Source organism: Erythrolamprus reginae, chromosome Z, assembly GCF_031021105.1.
Source record: "Erythrolamprus reginae isolate rEryReg1 chromosome Z, rEryReg1.hap1, whole genome shotgun sequence".
Classification (NCBI taxonomy): domain Eukaryota; kingdom Metazoa; phylum Chordata; class Lepidosauria; order Squamata; family Dipsadidae; genus Erythrolamprus; species Erythrolamprus reginae.
This window is the reverse complement of record NC_091963.1, coordinates 128,904,479-128,927,325: the sequence shown is the minus strand read 5'-3', so window position 1 is coordinate 128,927,325 and position 22,847 is coordinate 128,904,479. Positions and strand designations below refer to the sequence as shown.

The window sequence follows — 22,847 nt, the reverse complement described above, 5'->3', positions numbered from 1 at the left end:
TCCTTTCCCCTGTCCCATGCCTGGAATTCGCTCTCCCTCCCTTTCCATCTTGCATCTCGCCCTCCGAAGGAGCCACGTTCAGATCCAGACCTACCTGGGACGGGACTCCAAATCTACTCTTTCCCCCCAAACTGCCCTGAGACAAGGAAAGTCAAGGTGAGGAGTGCATCTGATCGTTTTCTAATATTGGGGAGGGAGATAAGCTTGGGGGGGGGGAAACTGATTAAGAAAAGCAGTCTCTTTCACTAAGGATGGAAAGATGCTCTAAAAATAAACAGAAGAAACTTTCCCAGGGCCGAGATAATTCTATCCTTTTGATCCTTGTTTTAAAATATTGTATTTAGGTCGTTCTAAATTCATTCTTGAAAATTGATAACTTTTATCTTAAAAGCCATCAGGACTGGAAAACCTAAAAGGCCAACTATGTATTGTTTTTTCTTTTAAATGTGGCAAGAAATATATATACTGTATATATATATATAATGTGGCTAGATAGGTGGGAGAGAAGACCCAAATACTTACTGTAAGTACCGGTATATGTGCTGTTTTTTTTAAAGTTGGCTTTGTTCTAAAGACTTTTAAAAAGTAATTCATAGTTTTAGATTCTTTATTTCTCTCTCTTTCCTTAGATATTATCCAAAGGGGCAGGGAGAGGGGAAGTCCATCCAGTAAATTTTAAAAAATGGTTATATGTGATTAAAACAAACATCTGGACGAACTAAGCAAATGCAGGTTTACCAGGAGTCAACAGTCTGAGATTTCTGTTCACTTAAAGTTACAATGAAGAAAGCAATCTATTTGATCTGCCTGAAGTGGAGGAGTACGTTTCTCTCAAATGCCAAGAGGGGGAGAGAGAACAGAAACTGAAATATATGACGAGAAATATGGCAGGGGGGAGATCATAAAATGGAGGGAGTTTGAGCCAAAATGTGGCTGTTTTACATGGTTTTGAATGAGGATGGAAACTCAAGTTTCTCCACTTCTGGCAAAACTAAGATTAGTCTCATGTGACTTCAACTTGCTTTTTTTAAAAATTGCTTCACTATGTGTTTCTATTTTTTTTAACTGGGGGGGTTGATTAAACAAAACAAGCAAAAAAACAGCTATAGAAATAGGGGAGAACAGGGAAGATGTGATCAAGACTTCTCAGATGTATGTGAAACATAGAAACATAGAAGTCTGACGGCAGAAAAAGACCTCCTGGTCCATCTAGTCTGCCCTTATACTGTTTTCTGTATTTTATCTTAGGATGGATATGTGTTTATCCCAGGCATGTTTAAATTCAGTTACTGTGGATTTATCTACCACGTCTGCTGGAAGTTTGTTCCAAGGATCTACTACTCTTTCAGTAAAATAATATTTCCTCACGTTGCTTTTGATCTTTCCCCCAACTAACTTCAGATTGTGTCCCCTTGTTCTTGTGTTCACTTTCCTATTAAAAACACTTCCCTCCTGGACCTTATTTAACCCTTTAATATATTTAAATGTTTCGATCATGTCCCCCCTTTTCCTTCTGTCCTCCAGACTATACAGATTGAGTTCATTATGTGCATATAACAGTTAATGGCAAAGGTTCTATTTTTTAAAATGTTAAATACTATATATTTCTGCTTTTTTGAAAGATAAAGTCCAATACATTTGTAACTTTGAAATTACTTATATATATCTGGCTACTACGATGAAAGAAAAAAAATAAGTAGTTTGCAATTTTTCAGTCCTTTTTATAATAAGTGATCGGTTTTCAAGAATAAATTTAGAAAGACATAAATACAATGTTTAAAAGCGAGCGAATACATGGCCATCAAACCCCAAGATTGTGTCCTCTATATGGGGAAGTTATGAGTAAAGGGTGTTCTCTGTTTTTATAGACACTCTTCCATTCTGTTCTGTCCTATTACCTCTAAAGCAGGGCTGTCAAACTGAGATCAGGACCAAAGAGATTTTAGATCTGGGGCCACCCTGGAAACAGCGAAGGGCGCGTCTGCGGTGCCTCTGCCAATGAAAGCGAAGCTCTGGGGGGCTGCATAGGGCCCTCTTGACTTCCATTTTTGGCTGCAACAGCCTACTACAACTCTCTTCTGTAGGAGCTAGGGAGGGCTAAGCTCCATTTTTGCCACCACAGCGCCCCCGACACAAGTGATGTTGAGCTGGTCACGCCCCCCCATGGTCACGCCTTCCGTGGCCACGCCTCCCGTGGCCACACCCCCATGACCCCCCATGGTCAAACACAACCCTGATGCATGTCTCAGTGAAATTGAGTTTGATACCCCTGCTGTAAAGAATTTCTCTGATTTCAGTGATTGCTCATTTTAAACTCACTTTTTAGCATACTATTTAACATTTATGGTGGTTTTATTTGAAGTGTGCTTCCACGAGAACTATTTTTTCCATAACAATAACAACAACAACCCTGTGGGATAGATTGGGCTGATTGAGAATGACTGGTCCCAGCCTGAGAGTGGATGGATGGTCTTCAAGTAGCAATAGCATTTAGACTTATATACCGCTTCACAGTGCTTTACAGCCCACTCTAAGCAGTTTGCAGAGTCAGCAAATTGCCCCCAACAATTTTACCCACCTCGGAAGGATGGAAGGCTGAGTCAACCTTGAGCCTGGTGAGATTTGAACTGGTGAACTATACAGCCAGCAGAAGCAGCTTGCAATACTGCACCCTTAACTACTGCACCACCAAGTCCCTGAATTCACCAGCCAGTCCTGACCAGAATTATGGTCTCCCTATTCCTAGTCCAGCCCTTGAACTATCACATCACATTGACTCTTCCTGCAATTGTCTCAATCTGATTTGATTCAACAATTTAAAGAAACAGATGTTCTGGTATGGAAAGTTAAGACTTTGGAAAGATTGAGGTTGTTAATTCAGCCATCCAATGAACTGCAAGAATATGGATACAGTAGTTAAGATGACTTGTCTCTGAACATAGCTGTGGGAGCAGAATGAAGACTCACTGTTCTCAAAAGCAGGATATGATGTCCCCAAACTGGCAACTTCAAGACTTGTGGATTTCAATTCCCAGAATTCTCCAGCCGTCTCTGCTGGCTGGAGAATTCTGGGAGTTGAAGTCCACAAGTTGCCAGGTTTGAAGATCTCCGGTAAGACTACAAGCAATTAAGTGAACCTAGTTACTCGGTTTGGATGCTGAAGTCTTTCATTGGTACCATTTTATTAAAAGGAAATTGAGCATCTCAACCTGCATTGACAACATGCTTTTGGTCCTTGTAATTCTTTTACAATTGAAAGGCTTCAATTTTCAAATCCCAGCTTCAATAACTGAAATTATAAAAATGTTTTACTCAGTAGTAAACAATTAGGAACAATTACAAAAAGACAGAAAAAAAGACAAAAGACAAATAAACAAACAATAAGCAAACAGGGACAAGGCAAAACTCTAACATACTCGTACAGACAGCTACACAATATAACCTCTAGGGCAGAGTTTCCCAACCTTGGCAACTTGAAGATATTTGGACTTCAACTCCCAGAATTCCCCAGCCAGCATTCGTAGGGCTGAAAGGGACTTTCTAAAGGTCTAGAAAGGCTCAAGGCAGGAGCCTTATACCATCCCAATTGGTTGTCCACTCTATTTTTGAAAACCTTCAGTGATGGAGCACCAGCAACCACAGGAAGCAATTCCATTGATCAATTGTTCTCATTGTCAGATGATTTCTCCTTCTAGGTTGGATCTCTCTTTAACTTTAAATGAGGACCCGGATTGTGGGGGCAATAGCCTAGCTCTGTTAAAAAGTGTTATTGCTAACATGTTGTAAGCTGCCCTGAGTCTAAGGAGAAGCATAAAAACAGAATAAACAAACAAACAAACAAACAAACAAATAACAAGCTTCCACTCATTACTTTTTGTCCTGCCTTAGAGTCAGTCCCTTGTTTGTGGCAGCTCCTTGGGTACTGGAAGACAGTTATCATGTACTCTTGGTCTCTTCGGCCTTGAAAGACGGCGTTTGAGGTGTGACTTGATTGAAGTGTATAAAATCATGCATGGGATAGAAAAGGTGGATAGAGAAAAATTCTTTATCACACAATACTAGGACGAGGGGGCACTCCCTAAAGCTCATAGGTAAGAAAGCGAGGACAAATAAAGGGAAATATTTCTTCACCCAGAGGGTCGTTGGTTTATGGAATTCACTTCCAGAAGAGGTCGTGACAGCTGTCAGCCTGGATAGCTTTAAGGCAGGATTAGACAGATTCATGGATGCCAAGCATATAGATGGTTATTGAAACGGATGTCCAAGTGCCGTCTCTATGTTGGCTGAGACAGGCAGGATTTCCTTGAGTACCATTTGTTGGGGGTCAGGGGAAAGGGAGGGTCTGCCTTCTCTTTCTGCTCAAGATCCCCATAGACAATCCCCATAAACACTGTGTGACACAGAATGTTGGACTCGATGGGCTTTGGCCTGATTCAGCATGGCTCTTCTTATGTGCTTATGTATCCCTTAATTCTTTTTTTTTGCTAGGCTTGACATATATCGCTCCCTCAACTGTTAGTTATACAAATTAGCCTCCAGACCCATTATCATTCTTTTTTTTTTTTTGCTCTTTTCTGCCTTCCCATCCATTAATAGATTATTGCAATGCGCTCCACATGGGGCTACCCTTGAAGAGTGTTCAGAAACAGCAAATAGTCCAGAATGCAGCCGCGTGAGCTGTTCAAGGGTGTACTTCAGTACACCGATGTAACACCTATGTTCCACGATGTGCCAATTGGTCTCCGGTCACAATTCAAGGTATTGGTTATCACCTACAAAGCCCTACATGGCTTAGGCCCACACTATTCATGGGGTCGTCCCCTGCCACATACCTCCCAGATTACACAGAGTTTGCCTCCTCTGGGTCCTGTTGGCTAAGAATTGCAGGTTGGCAGGCCTGTAGGGGAGGGTCTTCTCTGTGGCTGCCCCAGCCCTATGGAATCAACTAGCCCCTGATGTCCATATTGCTCCCACCCTACTGGCTTTCGGAGAAGCAGTGAAGACCTGGCTCATAATGGTTTGGTTCATTTATTACGAAATGTTTAACCAAGATAATGGATCTAGAGCAATGATGGCTAACCTTTTTTTCCTCGGGTGCCAATAGGGTGTGCATTGAATGTTAACATTTATTAACATTCATTCAGCGATCATACTAAAAACATTTGTTAGTCAGGGGGAAGATCTAAGGAACCCCAGGTCTGGCGGCAAAGATGAATTTTTAAACTCTTTGGAAGGCAAGGAGGGTGGGGGCAGTGCAAATCTCCTGGGGGAGCTGATTCCAGAGGGCCGGGGCCCCTACAGAGAAGGCTCTTCCCCTAGGCCCAGCCAGCCGACATTGTTTGGTCAACGGGACCCTGAGAAGGCCAACTCTGTGGGACCTCACCGGACGCTGGGATTCGTGTGGCAGAAGGCGGTCTCGGAGGTAATCTGGTCCTATGCCACGTAGGGCCTTATAGGTCATAACCAACACTGAATTGTGTCCGGAAACCAATCGGTAGCCTTAATACCAGGATATCTCTGGAACTGCCTTTTGTCACACGAATCCCAGCAGCCAATCAGGTCCCACAGAATTGGCCTTCTCCAGATTCCGTCGACTAAACAATGCCATTTGGCGGGACCCAGGGGAAGAGCCTTCTCTGTGGTGGCCCCGGCCCTCTGGAATCAACTCCCCCCGGAGATTTGAACTGCCCCTACTCTTCCAGCCTTCCGCAAGATGTTGAAGACCTATCTATGTCGCCAGGCATGGGGGGAATAACTATCTTGTCCCCCCCAGCACCACCTTTTTCTGACTGTAATATATGAGAATGGTATGATTGTGTAGTAATGATCGTTTTTTAAAATATTTATGGGTTTTAAATTGCTTTTAACTTAAATGGATTTATACTTTGTATATTGTATTGCTGTTGTTGTGATCCGCCCCAAGTCTTCGGAGAGGAGTGGCATACAAATCTATTTATTTATTTATTCATTATTTATTTTTATTTATTTTTATTTATTTATTTATTTTGTCCAATACACAATGAGGGTTTTAGTGGGTATATATCAATATACACATAGTAAAATACATGATGAAGGTTATAGAGGAGATACTCATAATAAAATATATCTAAGAAATAATAGAAAAGAAGATATAGTAATAGAATATATCAATGAAAGAATAGAAGAAGAGATATAGGAATAGAGGAAAGGTATAGGAGATATAGGAGAGTAATAGGACAGGGGACGGAAGGCACTCTAGTGCACTTGTACTCACCCCTTTCTGACCTCTTAGGAATCTGGATAGGTCAACCGTAGATAATCTAAGAGTAAAGTGTTGGGGGTTTGGAGATGACACTATGGAATCCGGTAATGAGTTCCACGCTTCGACAACTCGGTTACTGAAGTCATATTTTTTACAGTCAAGTTTGGAGCGGTTAATATTAAGTTTAAATCTGTTGTGTGCTCTTGTGTTGTTGTGGTTGAAGCTGAAGTAGTCACCGACAGGCAGGACGTTGCAGCATATGATCTTGTGGGCAATACTTAGATCTTGTTTAAGGCGTCTTAGTTCTAAACTTTCTAGGCCCAGGATTGAAAGTCTAGTCTCGTAGGGTATTCTGTTTCGAGTGGAAGAGTGAAGGGCTCTTCTGGTGAAGTATCTTTGGACATTATCAAGGGTGTTAATGTCTGAGATGCGATATGGGTTCCAAACAGATGAGCTGTAGTCGAGGATGGGTCTGGCATAATAAAACTAATAAAAACTAAACTAAATAATAATAAATAAATAATAATAAAACTAAACTAAACTAAACTAAACTAAACTAAACTAAACTAAACTAAACTAAACTAAACTAAACTAAACTAAACTAAAGAGGAGGAACACCAAGCCAGATGGGACAGAAGCACCTGTGTGTATGTATTTAAAATAATCAAGATGGTGGCTGGGACTGTGCAATTTAGGCCCCGCCATTTTATATATATAATTCAGTGACAACCATGTAAAGCCTGCAAATATATAGTAAAATGTCACTTTTTGTGTGGGACGTGGGGAAAAACAGACCAAATTCAAATTCCTACTTAATTACAACAGTTTATTGGCTTGCTTCACGAGGATAGAATAATTTAAGATGGAACAAGCCCAGCATTGTTTTGAGCTAAAATATGTCCTTTTATGTTCCAATAGTGTTTGCTTTTCATGTTTGCATGCAAGTTCTCTTTCTTAATTCAGTTGAGCATGTTGTTCAAAAAAGACCATAAAGATTATTTGTTCTTCATTTAACAATGGGTCCTATATATGAAGAGTCACAAGTCCCACTGAAATCAACTGATTGCAGTAATCACTTTCTGGATCAGTATTTTTCAAACTTTAAGATAGGTGGCTTGGGAATTCTGGGGTTTGTAGTACACACATCTTAAAGTTGCCAGGTTTGAAAGAAAAACTACCACATTTTTCTATTTATACTCTGGAAATTTGTCACAATTGTTTACTGGCAAACATGCTTTAAGGTAGTCCTCGAGTTATGACCAAATTGAACCCTGCCAATTACAGTATAGTTTATTTTATTTATTTATTTATTTATTTATTTATTTATTAGATTTGTATGCCGCCGCTCTCCGTAGACTCAGGGCGGCTCACAACAACAATAAAACAATTCAAGACAAATCTAATAATTTAAAAACATTTAAAAAACCTGTTATTAAACCAGACATACACACAAACATACCATACATGAATTGTATAGGCCCAGGAGAGATGTCTCAGTTCCCCCATGCCTGACGGCAGAGGTGAATTTTAAGGAGTTTACGAAAGGCAAGGATGGTGGGGGCAGTTCTAATCTCAGGGGGGAGTTGGTTCCAGAGGGTCGGGGCTGCCACAGAGAAGGCTCTTCCCCTGGGACCTGCCAAATGACATTGTTTAGTCGACAGGACCTGGAGAAGGCCAACTCTGTGGGACCTAATTGGTTGCTGGGATTCGTGCGGCAGAAGGCGGTAATGCAAGTGATGATGGTAGGCCAAGCCTTGTTTATGATGGGATGATGTGGTCAGAAAAGTGAGGGACTGCTACACTGTTCCTGCAATCAGTCATCCTGCAATCGTGAATCGCTTGAATGTTGTTCACATATTTGTGGGGATGAATAGGTACAGTGGTCGTAATTTTGAAACCAGCTTTAGGGAAGAAAAGTCTATCAAAAGGTTACTGGTTATAAGTCATGGACTACTTGTACTTACTTTTACATTATTTGATTCCTGTTTTAATTTTCTATCAGGCTTTCCTTTCCTATTTGGAGACAGAGGGCTTAATTTTCAGTAATGAGAACAGAAGTCCAAAGTTATAAAAGTTAGAAAATACCTCTTATATCAAAAATATCCAACTCTTGTTTTCATAAGATGGTACAAGTGATTCCATCCCAAACCTCAATTTTTTTAAATTATAAGTTATGTTGGTTCTATTGCAACAATTACTAGTTACAATAATCGTTCTCCCCAATATATATATTACTGTTTCTTTACAAAGAGTGATATGATAAAATAGGTTCCTTACATTTTTATTATACAGTGGTACCTCTACCTACAAACACCTCTACTTACGAACTTTTCTAGATAAGAATCGGGTGTTCAAGATTTTTTTGCCTCTTCTCAAGAATCATTTTCCATTTACAAACCCAAGCCTAAGAAAAATCAGGGAGAAGCCTCCGTGGGGCCTCTCTAGGAATCTCCTGGGAAGAAACAGGGCTGGAAAAGGCGGGGAGAAGCCTCCGTGGGGCCACTCTAGGAATCTCCTGGGCAGAAACAGGGCCTCCACCCACCCTGTGGTTTCCCCAATCGCACACATTATTTGCTTTTACATTGATTCCTATGGGAAAAATTGCTTCTTCTTACAAACTTTTCTACTTAAGAACCTGATCTTGGAACGAATTAAGTTGGTAAGTAAAGGTATCACTGTAGTAGCTTTCATTCTACCAATATGGCAAATTACTTTGGAGAACTCAATTTTTGCACCATCCATAATAGTCTGTTGCCTAAGCTGTGGTACTTTTTACTGGAAAAACCAAGCTTTGAATAATGTGTGGAAATATTAGGTGCTATTGAACTTCATCCACATCTCTTTCTAGGTTTATCTTTGTGCATCATGGGGGTGAGCCGAGGATGTTTGCTTTGCGTTAAAGTGAAAATGTTTCTGTTCAATCTCATCTTTTGGGTAGGTATGGCAAGTCTGTCTTTCTATAATGAATTTGAATGATTTTAAAGTTGAATTAAAGTTTATTTTAAAGCTGAAATAATGTATCAAAGAATCTTCCTGTGCAACAGGCTATCTTCATCCCTTACATGTCAGTGGATCTATTCCAGATGAAGAATATTCTCTATTAATTACTATTCTATCATTCATCTAATCTCTCTCTCTCCATCCATCCATCTCTATCTATTTATATCTACCCATCCATCTATCCATCTATCCATCTATCCATCTATCCATCTATCCATCTATCCATCTATCCATCCATCCATCCATCCACCTTTGTCTGTCTGTCTGTCTGTCTGTCTATCTATTTATCTCTATCTCTGTCTGTCTGTCTGTCTGTCTGTCTCTCTCTCTCTCTATCTATCTATCTATCCTGTCCATCTTTTCTTTCTCCCCCCCACCTCTCTCTGCCTCCCTCCCCCCCTCTCTTTCAACAATTAATGTAACTGAAGGCAAATTATGAGATACAAGCAATATATTTAAGCAACAATCAGCAATGAACAATAATAGATGTTCTGGTTCACATTCATACTGTCTCCTGGATGGGAACGTACTATTATATTTAATTATAATTTATGAAATCTATAGGCCACCCAACTCTCAAGAGCTCTGAGCAGTACAGAATAATTTAAAAATTACAATAAATCAATAAATATAAAAGATGGCAAGCACAATACGGGGGAGTGTTTCATTTTCCCTCGCTGAAAAGCCGGGTTAAAAAACAACAACACAGGTCTTCATGGGTCTTATAAACAACAGCAGAGTTATAAACTCTTGTCTACCCCAAGTCTTGGAGAGGGGCGGCATACAAAACTAATTAATAATAATAATGATAATGATAATAATAATAATAATAATAATAATAATAATAATAATAATAATAGCCATTTAAGAGTGATATGAGATTAAATGAAGTATGACGCAGAGTCTATTTACTGATTCTATATTGTCATGAAAAAAAAAACAATCTTAAAACCTGGATTTAATTTTCCTGCGCTCCTCATTGGCTGAACTCCTCTGATGTCATGGAACGTTTATAAACATTGGAACTCCACAATGTCCAGAACTATTGAACACTAAGAGCAGTTTCCATTGCATAAGTGGAAGGTCCCTTGAAGTGGTAGGGGGAGAGTTTGATAAACTGGAAAGGCAAAAATTAATTGTTGGGAATTTGAGCTAAGGCATTTCTCTTGCAACAGTATGATGGGACACAATGAGAAGAGTTGAGCCTCGGTTCTTGATTATGTGAATGTGCTTCTCCTTTGTCTCTCCCTGCAGCTGGGTGGCTGTGGGGTGCTCGGCGTGGGCATATGGCTGGCCGCCACCCAGGGCCGCTTTGCTACCTTATCCTTCTCCTTCCCGTCGCTGTCGGCAGCAGGACTGTTCATGGCAACAGGTGCCATCATCATGGTGGTGGGGTTCCTCGGTTGCTTGGGGGCAGCCACAGAACATCGGTGTCTCCTGCTGACGGTAAGTAGCATCTCTGTGGACCATAACTTTATGCACGAACAAGAGTCAGGTGGAATGAATGTCAAATAAGGCCACAGGCAGAAACAGGAGCAGATTACTTACAGGACTGCCTTCTGCCGCATAGGAGGAGCCGGGGTGGCGCAGCAGGTAGAGTGCTGTACTGCAGGCCACTGAAGCTGACTATAGATCTGAAGATCAGCAGTTCAAATCTCTTCACCGGCTCAAGGTTGACTCAGCCTTCCATCCTTTCGAGGTGGGTAAAATGAGGACCCGGATTGTGGGGGCAATAGGCTGGCTCTGTTAAGAAGTGCTATTGCTAACATGTTGTAAGCCGCCCTGAGTCTAAGGAGAAGGGCGGCATAAAAATTGAATAAATAAATAAATAAATCCTGATCAGGTCCCACAGAGTTGGCGTTCTCCAGGTCCCGTCAACCTCTGGAATCAGCTCCCTCCGGAGATTTGTACCACCTCCCACCCTCCTGGCATTTTTCAAGGCCTTAAAAACTCACCTTTGCTAGCAGGCTTGGGGCGGTTGAGTGTTAATACCTTTCTCTGATTGATGTGTGAATGCACACTGTTCAAAAAAATAAAGGGAATGCTTAAACAACAGAATATAACTCCAAGTAAATCAAACTTCTGTGAAATCAAACTGTCCACTTAGGAAGCAACATGGATTGACAATAAATTTCACATGCTGTTGTGCGCATTCAACTTTGTACAGAACAAAGTATTCAATGAGAATTATTTCATTCATTCAGATCTAGGATGTGTTCTTTGAGTGTTCCCTTTATTTTTTTGAGCAGTGTATATTATAATGGGATGGATGTGGATGATTGTTTTTTTTACATTTTAGGGTTTTAGATTCATTTTAGGCTTTGGATTTCTGACATGCTTTATCTTTGCATTGTGTAACTATTTTGTTGTGAGCCGCCCTGAGTCTACGGAGAAGGGCGGCATAGAAGTCCAAATAATAAATTAATAAAATAAATAAATTACAGTAGAGATTTGTCTATGGAGATTCTCAGTCATCCAGATCGTGGTTGTCTCAAATGTGTGTGTGTGTGTGTTTCTCTGAAAATTCTTCTTGGATGAGAATATAATAATAGAATAGAATAGAATAGAATAGAATAGAATAGAGTTTTTATTGGCCAAGTGTGATTGGACACACAAGGAATTTGTCTTGGTGCATATGCTCTCAGCGTAGATAAAATAAAATATACATTTGTCAAGAATCATGTGGTACGACACTTAATGATTGTCATAGGGGTCAAATAAGCAATGAAGAAGCAATATTAATAAAAATCTTAGGATATAAGCAACAAGTTACAGTCATACAGTCAACATGGGGGAAATGGGTGATAGGAATGATGAGAAAAACTGGTAGAATAGAAGTGCAGATTTAGTAGAAAGTCTGACAGTGTTGAGGGAATTATTTGTTTAGTAGAGTGATGGCGTTAGGGAAAACTGTTCTTGTGTCTAGTTGTCTTGGTGTGCAGTGCTCTGTAGCGACGTTTTGAGGGTAGGAGTTGAAACAGTTTGTGTCCAGGATGTGAGGGGTCAGTAAATATTTTCCCCGCCCTCTTTTTGACTCGTGCAGTATACAGGTCCTCAATGGAAGGCAGGTTGGCAGCAATTGTTTTTTATGCAGTTCTGATTTTCCTCTGAAGTCTGTGTCGGTCCTGTTGGGTTGCAGCACCAAACCAGACAGTTATAGAGGTGCAGATGACAGACTCAATGATTCCTCTGTAGAACTGAATCAGCAGCTCCTTGGGCAGTTTGTGCTTCCTGAGCTGGCACAGAAAGAACATTCTTTGTTGTGCTTTTTGATGATGTTTTTGATGTTAGGTGACCATTTTAGGTCTTGAGATATGATAGAACCTAGAATTTTGAAGTGAAACATCTTCAAAAAAGCCTCTTGAAAAAGAAAGCACCTTTGGTACCGTAAGGGATTATTTCGAGTAAAAAAACAGGTCTAAAGGCTCTAACTAAATGAATTAATAATAGAATTTAAAAATGGGCCCTTTTGGAGGGTTTTCTATGTGCAGGAAAGTCTGGATTGAAATGGCAGCTGGGGAGCCACATCTGGAGAGCATCAGGTTGAGGAAGGTTACATTCCAAGGTATTTTTCTAACAGAAAAATCCCGTGAGTCCATTAAAAATATTGAGCAGAAAGGTGGAAACAGTCCTAGTTGACATATGTACAGCTAGTCCTTGACTTACAACAGTTCATTTAGTGACCATTCAAAGTTACAACAGTAGTGAAAATAGTGACTTACGGCTTATGTTTTTCACACATAACGACTGTTGCAGCATCCGCATGGTCATGAGATCAAAATCCAAATTCTTGACCACTGACCCTTTAATGATGGTCGTAGTGTCAAGGGTCATTTGATCCCCTTTTGCAACTTTCTGACAAGTTAAATCAATGGAGGAGCCAGATTTGCTTAATAACTGTGCTACTAATGTAATAAATGCATGATTCACTTAACAACCATGGCAAAAAAGTCATAAAATAAGGACAAAATTCATTTCACAGATTTCTCGCTTAGTGACAGGAGGTTTGAACTCAGTTGTGGTCGTAAATCAAGGACTACCTGTATAAATATACAACATAATCATAATCATAAACCCCCTTCCTCCTGGATTAATCATCTTGTCTGTTTTTCTTTAGTTCTTCATGGTCCTTTCTACGCTCTTTCTGCTCGAACTAGTTGGGTTGCTAGTTTTTTTCACTTGCCGGGATAAGGTAATTATTTCCATATATTTTTAAAAAAAATTAGAAGGAATGGGATAAATTTCTGGGGATATTGCTTAAATAAGATCCTCAGTGCTCTGCATTACAGCTGATTGTGGCATCACCAATATCAGAAATGTGTATCACAAGATGAGTGCCAAGTATCCAAAAATGTACAGTATGTAATAAAGAATGAGCATCTATCTCAACTTTACAGAATGAGGAAATAATCCATTACACACTCAGTCCCCAACTTACATTCTTTAGGCCAGTGGTTCTCAACCTTTCTTATGCCGCGGCCCCTTAATACAGTTCCTTATGTTGTGGTGACCCCCAACCATAAGTCTAAATCTAAACAGTGATACCCTGTTTCCCTGAAAATATGTCACCCCCGAAAGTAAGATATAGGAGAGGTTTCGTAGAATTTCCTAATATAAGGCATTCTCCGAAAGTAACACGTAGGAGACATTTCGTTTTGCAGCATTGCCGAACAGAACATATATAACACTGCTGTCCATAAATTGCATCTCAAAACACTGCATCAATCAGATTTAAAACACATCCAACATGCATCCAACATGCGGCTGCTTGTTTTTTATTTTATTTTATTTTATTTTATATTTTATTATTTTATTATTTTACTTTATTTTACTTTATTTTACTTTATTTTACTTTATTTTACTTTATTTTACTTTATTTTACTTTATTTTATTTTATTTTATTTTATTTTATTTTGTCCAATACACAATGAGGGTTTTAGTGGGTATATATCTATATGCACATAGTAAAATACATGATGAAGGTTATAGAGGAGATACTCATAGTAAAATATATCTAAGAAAGAATAGAAAAGAAGATATAGTAATGGAACATATCAATGAAAGAATAGAAGAAGAGATATAGGAATAGAAGAAAGGTATAGGAGATATAGGAGAGCAATAGGACAGGGGACGGAAGGCACTCTGGTGCACTTGTACTTGCCCCTTACTGACCACTTAGGAATCTGGATAGGTCAACCGTAGATAATCTAAGGGTAAAGTGTTGGGGGTTTGGGGATGACACTATGGAGTCTGGTAATGAATTCCATGCTTGGATGCGTTTTTAATGCAGCAGGATACAGGATACAATTCACTGGAAAAAAATAAGACATCCCCTGAAAATAAGACGTAGCACATCTTTGGAAGCAAAAATTAATATAAGACGCTGTCTTATTTTCGGGGAAACACGGTATTAAAAAAACAGATTGAAGTGTTAAGTAAAGGTAGTCCTCAACTTACAACAGTTCATTTAGTGACAGTCCAAAGTTACAACGGCATTGAAAAAAGTGATTTATGACCATTTAGGACCATTGCAAGCATCCTCATGGTCACATGATCAAAATTCAGATGCTTTGCAACTGGCTCATACAGTATTTATGACGGTTGCATGCATCAGCTTTTGCAACCTTCTGGCAAGCCAAGTCAATGGAGAAATACAGATTCACTTAACAACCATTTTATTAACTTTTTAAAAATGTGACGATTCATTTAATAACAGTGGGCAAAAAAGTCGTAAAATGGGGCAAACTCACTCAACAAATGTTTCACTTAGCAACATAAATTTTGGGCTCAGTTGTGATTGTAACTTGAGGACTACCGTATATAGAAAAATATGGTTTGCAAGTATATAAAGTATTTTAATATCCAGTTTCCCTACCCAGGACTCTAACCAGCTGAACTCTTTCAGCTGGTTAGCTCTTTCAGCATAGGGCATTCCACCTCCCCTCAATTTTGCGGGGAGAAGGCCCCTTAATCACCTCTGCAAGGATGGAAAACGTGGTTAATAGAAACTCCCCCCTAGCCAGAGGCATTTACTTGTGACACTAAATAAATCCATTGGGTGCATACTGTATGTCTTCCCTCCAGTTTGATCGATATGCCCAGTCTAACCTCAAGGAAGGACTCAAGCTCTATGACACAGAGGACAATGTGGGGTTAACCAAAGCATGGGACCTGGCGCAAATCGAGGTGAGTGTGTAAGGAAAATCCGGTTCAGTGTGGTCCCTACCCAGTAGTGGGTTCTAATTGGGGGTGGGCTACTGCCCGGACGTGGTGGTGGGAAACACAGTGGGGTAGCAAAAATGGAGCTCCACCCTAGAGCACCCAATTCGCACTGAAAGACGCTGAAAGAAAATGCAGGGCGTCTTGCATAAGCCAGGCTCACAGTGTGGTAGTAAAAATTTTGGTAGCCATTCACTGGTTCTAATCCTGTCGATACCGGTTCACTTGTGCATGCGTGCCTGGCGCTTCTGTGCATGCGGACAGGTGGATAAAACCTCCCGCCACTGGTTAGCAGGAACCAGCCGAACCAGGAGCAACCCAACCGCTGCACCTACCTGGTTTGAAACCAATAGGAGTTTTCCTGATATCAGGCACAAACACACACATACACACTCCCTCTCTTATCTTCTTGCTTTGCAGTTCCGTTGCTGCGGGGTACAGAACTACACCGATTGGTTCGAGGTGTGGAATGGCACATGGGTTCCGGAGTCCTGCTGCTTACAGCGAAGCGACGATTGTCAAAAGGACAGTGGCAGCTGGTGGAAAGAGGTGAGATGGCAACAAAGGATTGTGCCGAAGGTGACTTATACCTGATAGAAGAGAATATTTGTAGTTTAGGCTTGAACGGTGGAGTCCTTGACCCTCTCTGACTTTGGTAGTTTTTTTGCCAAAATACCAGCAAAAAACACCCATTGTGTTCTGTCGGGCTCTCTGGTAGAATCCTCCCAAAAATTCACAGGTACAAATTTCAGACACACACACGTTTGAAAATTCAAAACAATGTTCTTTATAATGAAAATTCACTTAACCTAAGCCCTCTTTTGGTATAGCAAAGAGCACTCGTCTCCAAACAACCTGGTAATTTGTACAAGTCCCTTATCACTTCTGTGATACTTAGCTTGCAGCTGTGAGGCAATTCACAGTCCTTCTTCTTTCACAAAGTGAAACACACTTTGCTCTGGTTTAGTTTCAAAGCGGGGGAAATCAGCACACAAAAAGTCAAAGTCAGCAAAGCAGTCATGAAACACAACGATCAGATAATCCTCCACAATGGCCAAACCCACAGGCTGCTCTTTATAGCAGCCTCGCTAATTACCCCAGCCCCACCCAACCACAGGTGGCCTCATTTTCTTTGATAATAATCTCTCAGTTGTTGTTGCCTATGCATCGCTCTCCGCATGCGTGGCTGTATCATTAACTCTTGTTCCGAATCCAAGGAGGAACTAGATAATTGATCTCCTTCTGAGCTGTCTGCCACACTCTCCTCTCCTTGTCACTCATGTCTTCTTGGTCAGAGGAGCCTTCATCATCAGATTCCACTGGGGGCAAAACAGGCCTGCAGCATGTGGATGTCTCCCCCACATCCACAGTCCTTGGGGCAGGAGCTGGGCCAGAGCTAACCACAACACAGTGTAGACAGCGGATTCACTTGATGTCTGCCATGAAAAATATCTCGTGTTTCCCTGAAAATAAGATCCTGTCTTATATTTTTTTGAACCCTGAAATAGGTGCTTGGCTTTATTGCCATGCACTCAAAAGCCCGATTGGGCTTATTATCAGGAGATGTCTTATTTTGGGGGAAACAGGGTGAGTAATATCATTACTGCGCGGAGATTATTGGGAATTCCCTTTTCTGGAATAGTTTCTAAACTGGCACCTTCTCTAAGAGAGTTTGTAAAATTCGCTGCCAGAATGAAGCACAAGGAATTTTGGGAGGCTCTGCAGATATCTCCTTCCTCCATTGGGAGTTGCAATGTTTTTGCTGCAGTTGTTAAATAAATCACTGGAGCTATTAAGAGAATTCTGCCTGACTTTGCCTGTGGAAATCCAGTTAGGAAGGTTACAAATGGTGATCACATGTTAGCAGTAGCATTTAGACTTATAGACCACTTCACAGTGCTTTACAGCCCTCTCTAAGCAGTTTACAGAGTCAGCCTATCGCCCCCGCAATCTGGGTCCTCATTTTACCCACCTTGGAAGGATAGAAGGCTGAGTCAACCTTGAACCGGTGCTGAGATTTGAACTGCTGAACTACAGCAGAAGCAAGTTGCAGAACTGTACTCTAATACAGTTCATCTGTCTGGAACCTATACCACATCTCGGACATCAACACCCTTGAAAATGTCCAAAGATACTTCACCAGAAGAGCCCTTCACTTCTCCACTCGAAACAATACCCTATGAAAGCAGACTATCAATCCTTGGTCTTGAAAGCTTAGAACAACGACACCTAAAACACGATGTAAGTATTGCCCACAAGATCATATGCTGCAATGTTCTACCTGTCAATGACTAGTTCAGCTTCAATCGCAGCAACACAAGAGCACACAACACATTCAAACTTAATATTAACCGCTCGAAACTTGACTGTAAAAAATATGACTTCAGCAACCGAGTTGTCGAAGCGTGGAACTCATTACCTGACTCAGTAGTGTCAACCCCTAACCCCCAACATTTTCCCCTTAGACTATCCACGATTGACCTCTCCAGGTTCCTCAGAGGTCAGTAAGGGGCGCATAAGTGCACCAGTAGTACAGACCCCTTAGAGGTCAGTAAGGGGTGCATAAGTGCACCAGTGTACCTTCCGTCCCCTGTCCAATTGTCTCTCCTTATCTCATTTATCTTTTCTTCCTTTCAAATATGTTCACCTATACTTTTCTATCTTTTCTTCTATTCTTTTCTTTATTTATATTATTACATATCTATTCTCTTCAATGTGTATTACGTATTGGACTAAATAAATAAATAAATAAACCACTGCGCCACCAAAGCTGATCATGGGACACTGCAAAAATTGTGAATACATGTTGGTTTCCACATGCCTGAATGTTGATCATGTGACCATGGGGATACTTTGATATATGTGACAACCGGTTGTAAGCAGGGGTGGGCTACTACCAGGACGGGTGGGTGGGAGAGCACAGTGGGGTAGCGAAAATTGAGCTCCACCCCAGAGCACCCAATTTGCACTGAAAGATGTTGAAAAAAAATGCAGGGCATCCTACATAAGCCACACCCATTGTGTAGTAGTAAAAGTTTTTGGAAGCCCTTCACTGGTTTTAAGTCACTTTTTTCAGTGTTGTTGTAACTTTGGACAATGACTAAATAAATGGCTGTAAGTCGAGAATTATCTGTAGGGGACATTCCTCCCAAGGCTTCCTAACCCCTGTGTCATGCGCTTCTGCTGATGATACGTTCTTTCCCTTGCAGCCTTGCTATGAGAAGGTGAAACGTTGGCTAGCGGAGAACATCTTTGCAATGGGCATTTTTGCTGCCTGTATCATTGTTGTCCAGGTGAGATGGTCAAAGTGCAAGTGGTAGATGGATTAATTTAGACCAGTGTTTTCTCAATCTTGCCAACTTTTAACATAGGTGGACTTCAACTCCCAGAATTCCTCAGCCAGAATGTTGGCTGGGGAAATCTGGGAGTTGGAGTCCAAATACTTTAAATGTGCCATGGTTAAGAAACACTGTACTAGATATCTAGCAGGATTTCCTTGGAAGATTTCTATTCAAACCACATAGAGTATGGTGGGGAACAATGGCCCTTTTATGTTGATTTCAATGATCACTTAAATATGAGCCAAGCAGTATGTAGCAGCAGCCAAAAAAGTGAATACAATCCTTGGTTGTATAAACAGAGGCATAGGACCAAAAACCATGTAAAGAATTTGTACCACTTTATAAAGTCTTAGAAAGACCACACTTGGAATCTGGTTTTAATCACTACCTTACAAAGAATATGTTGAGACTTTGGAAAAAGTCCAAAGAAAAGCAACTAAGATAATTAAAGGTTTAGAGACAAAAACATTTGAATAATGGGTTGCAGAATTTGGGTTTGCTAGTATAGAGAAAAGGACTACTGGGGATGGATGGGCATGATAGCGGTATTTAATAAGGGACTGTTGCTCCCACGGGAGGGGGACGGGACGCGGGGGGGGGGGGTAGTATGTTTATGCACTATTTATTGAATACTTAATAGTTTTTAAAATTGTCCTTCCTTCTCTAATACCTTAGTATGACATTTAATTACTTTTAAAATAGGAAATAATTAAATAGTATTTTTTTACCTATAAACGCTTTAACCATTTCAAATCATTATCTAGAACTGAACTTTTATAGCAATTAAAGAAAATTGTGCCACTTGCTTCATCTGTTATCATACTGAACCTTGTGGGTTCAGTAGAAAACCTTAAAATGTTACTGTGCTCCTCAACAATTTATTTATTTATTCATTCATTCATTCATTCATTCATTCATCCATCTATTAGATTTGTATGCCGCCCCTCTCCCTAGACTCGGGGCGGCTCACAACACGATAAAACAATTTATAACAAATCTAATAATTTAAAAAACATTTAAAAACCCCCATTATTAAGCAGATATACATACAAACATAACATACATAAATTGTATAGGCCCAGGGGAGATATCTCAATTCCCCATGCCTGGTGACAAAGGTGGGTTTTAAGGAGTTTACGAAAGGCAAGGAGGGTGGGGGCAGTTCTAATCTCGGGGGGGAACTGGTTCCAGAGGGTCGGGGCCGCCACAGAGAAGGCTCTTCACCTGGGACCCGCCAGACAATATTGTTTAGTCAACGGACCCGGAGAAGGCCAACTCTGTGGAACCTAATCGGTCACTGGGATTCGTGCAGCAGAAGACGGTCCCAGAGATATTCTGGTCCGATGCCATGAAGGGCTTTATAGGTCATAACCAACACTTTGAATTGTGACTGGAAATTGATCGGCAACCAATGCAGACGGCGGAGTGTTGCTGTAACATGGGCATACCTTGGGAAGCCCATGATTGCTCTCGCAGCTGGATTCTGCACAATCTGAAGTTTCCGAACACTTTTCAAAGGTAGCCCCATGTAGAGAGCGTTACAATAGTCAAATCTTGAGGTGATGAGGGCATGAGTGACTGTGAGCAGTGAGTCCCGGTCCAGATAGGGCTGCAACTGGTGCACCAGGCGAACCTGGGCAAACGTCCCCCTCGCCATAGCTGAAAGATGGTTCTCTAATGTGAGCTGTGGATGATGCAGTCTATCATTTGTCCTTTCTGTGGCTATTCAAATACTGTGATATAGTCAACTGAAAAAGAGTCCAAGCACCCATTTGAAAACCTATCTTGGTCAGTAAGCCACTCCCACCCAGTCACATGACCTTTAAGCCACACCCACAAAATAAACCCACAGTGTGGCAGTAAAAATTTTGGCAGCCCAAAATTACAAAAAGGAAGGGGTTATTTTTCAAAGCACCAGAAGGCAGGATAAGAAACAAGGGATGGAAAGTAATCAAGGAAAGAAAAAACCTGGAATTAAGGATAGACTAACAATGAGAGTTAGTTTCAGTTCACAGAGGCTGAGGCAGGAGCTCTGAGGCCGAGTGAGAGAAGGATTTTGTTGTACTTCTTTGACTGCTGTTGTTAGCTGCCCCGAGTCTGCGGAGAGGGGCGGCATACAAATCCAAATAATAATAATAATAATAATAATAATAATAATAATAATAAAGATACTGTAAAAGCCATTTTCTATTTCTGTTGCTTAATGAGGACAATTAATCAGTGGATCAGCCTGCCTTCAAAAATTGTAGGTGCTTCATCGTTAGAGGTGGACAACAGTTTATGTGAAATGATATTAGGGCCTCCTGCTTGAACCGGGGGTTGGATTAGAAGGTCCCTTCTGCCGTGTTTTCCCCAAAATAAGACATCCCCTGATAACAAGCCCTATCACCTCAATGCCTGTAGCTGCACTTTGGAGGATAGAAATAAATATGTACAATAAAGTGTGCTTCTTTCTTTTTAAAATAGAGGCTACCTATTATGGGAAAAAGAGCAAAGATCACGCAGAGAAAAACCAACTTACAGCTTATTATGTAGGTTCCACATCTTATATTTAGATCACATTATTATTATTATTAATTAGATTTGTATGCCGCCCCTCTCCGCAGACTCAGGGCGGCTCACAACAGTGATAAAAACAGTACACAATGACAAATCTAAAAGTCTATAATAATAAATCTAACGTTAAAAGTCATACATACAACATACCATACATAAAACTGCATAGGCAAGGGGAGATATCTGTTCCCCCATGCCTGACGGCAGAGGTGGGTTTTAAGGAGTTTGCGAAAGGCAAGGAGGGTGGGGGCAATCCTAATCTCTGGGGGGAGCTGGTTCCAGAGGGTTGGGGCCGCCACAGAGAAGGCTCTTCCCCCGGGTCCCACCAAACGACGTTGTTTAGTTGACAGGACCCAGAGAAGGCCAACTCTGTGGGACCTAACAGTCTCCAGTCCCCTAATTCACTGTTTCCCAACCTTGGCAACCCAAACACACCCGGACCTCAACTTATAATAGGAAAGGTGTGCAAGACAGCAATGGGATTAGAAAAGTAGTACATTAAATATAAAAATAATGCAAACGGGTCATTTCTGGCCTCCAGGGGCCTCTGGGTGGGGCGGGGGAGTCCATTTTTTGCCCTCCCTAGGCATTGAATTATGGATGTTGGCACTTGTGCACGTACAGTAGCAGGAGCACATGCGCTTTTAGCATCTGGGGGAAAAAAGGTATGCCACCACTGGGCTAGGCAGGGCCTTGGTTCTTTTTCGGAGTAAACCTTTTCTCTATCCCTTTAGGTCTTGGGTATCGTGTTCTCCATGCTGATGTACTGCCAAGTTCGGAGGGTGGAGAAATACTATGACTGACTCCATCCAAATCCATTCTTTGTCCTTTCCATATTGGGGGCATGAGATGCAGGTGGATCAAGAGCATTTTCGCTCCTCTGGAGTTTGTTTGGCCTCTTCTCATATTTTTTTTTGTTTCTCTTATTTGGGGTGGAAGAGGGGCTTTCTCTTCCCAGAATAACCAGTACTCCTGAAGAGCTTTGTCCCTGTTTCTATTGTCCATCAGTTTATCTCCTAAGCAAAGCTCTTCTTTACCTCTCGACTTCTTCCCTATATTTTATTATGTAGTCCCTCCAATCTACTACTTTGTATATAACAAAAATACCAAGTACCAATAAAACAGTATTTATCTTTTGGGATCTGCATTTGCTACCTTTTATTTCTGGTTTAGTCATACCTGTATTTTTTAAAAATCTGAGAGGTTGAGAAAATAAAAACTGGAGATTTGGAAGATAAAATCATCTTAGAATTATTCATATTACTAGTAGCTGGATACCCAAGTTTTGCTACCAAACTATGTGATCGGGCTTGATAAATGGACAGTTAAAGCCTGAAAATTAATGAGTAGTTACATGCTGGCCATATCCATGCTCGGTTTAAGGAAGGGGTAGTATCAGAGCTTTTCAGGTGGGGAGGGGGAGTAGAACATCTAATTCCTTAGCATGGAGTAGAAAGTCTAAACTCCTAGTCCGCAGATCGGATGAGTCA

The 22,847-nt window shown here is 40.9% G+C and overlaps 1 protein-coding gene across 2 annotated transcripts; it reads left to right on the top strand.

Annotated features, from left to right (window-relative positions):
• LOC139154795 (tetraspanin-4-like) lies at positions 1 to 22,496 on the top strand. Of its 2 annotated transcripts, XM_070729785.1 has the most exons (9): positions 69 to 156; positions 9,090 to 9,175; positions 10,496 to 10,687; positions 13,359 to 13,433; positions 15,326 to 15,427; positions 15,881 to 16,009; positions 18,670 to 18,753; positions 21,268 to 21,332; positions 22,092 to 22,214. In XM_070729785.1, the coding sequence occupies exons 2-9, from the start codon at positions 9,107 to 9,109 to the stop codon at positions 22,117 to 22,119; spliced, it is 744 nt and encodes a 247-aa protein (XP_070585886.1). In that variant the 5' UTR covers positions 69 to 156; positions 9,090 to 9,106; the 3' UTR covers positions 22,120 to 22,214. The 2 variants fall into 2 exon arrangements, with proteins under 2 accessions (XP_070585887.1, XP_070585886.1); XM_070729786.1 differs by lacking the exon at positions 21,268 to 21,332 and having other exon boundaries at positions 1 to 156; positions 22,092 to 22,496.
• The last annotated feature ends 351 nt before the right edge of the window (positions 22,497 to 22,847 follow it).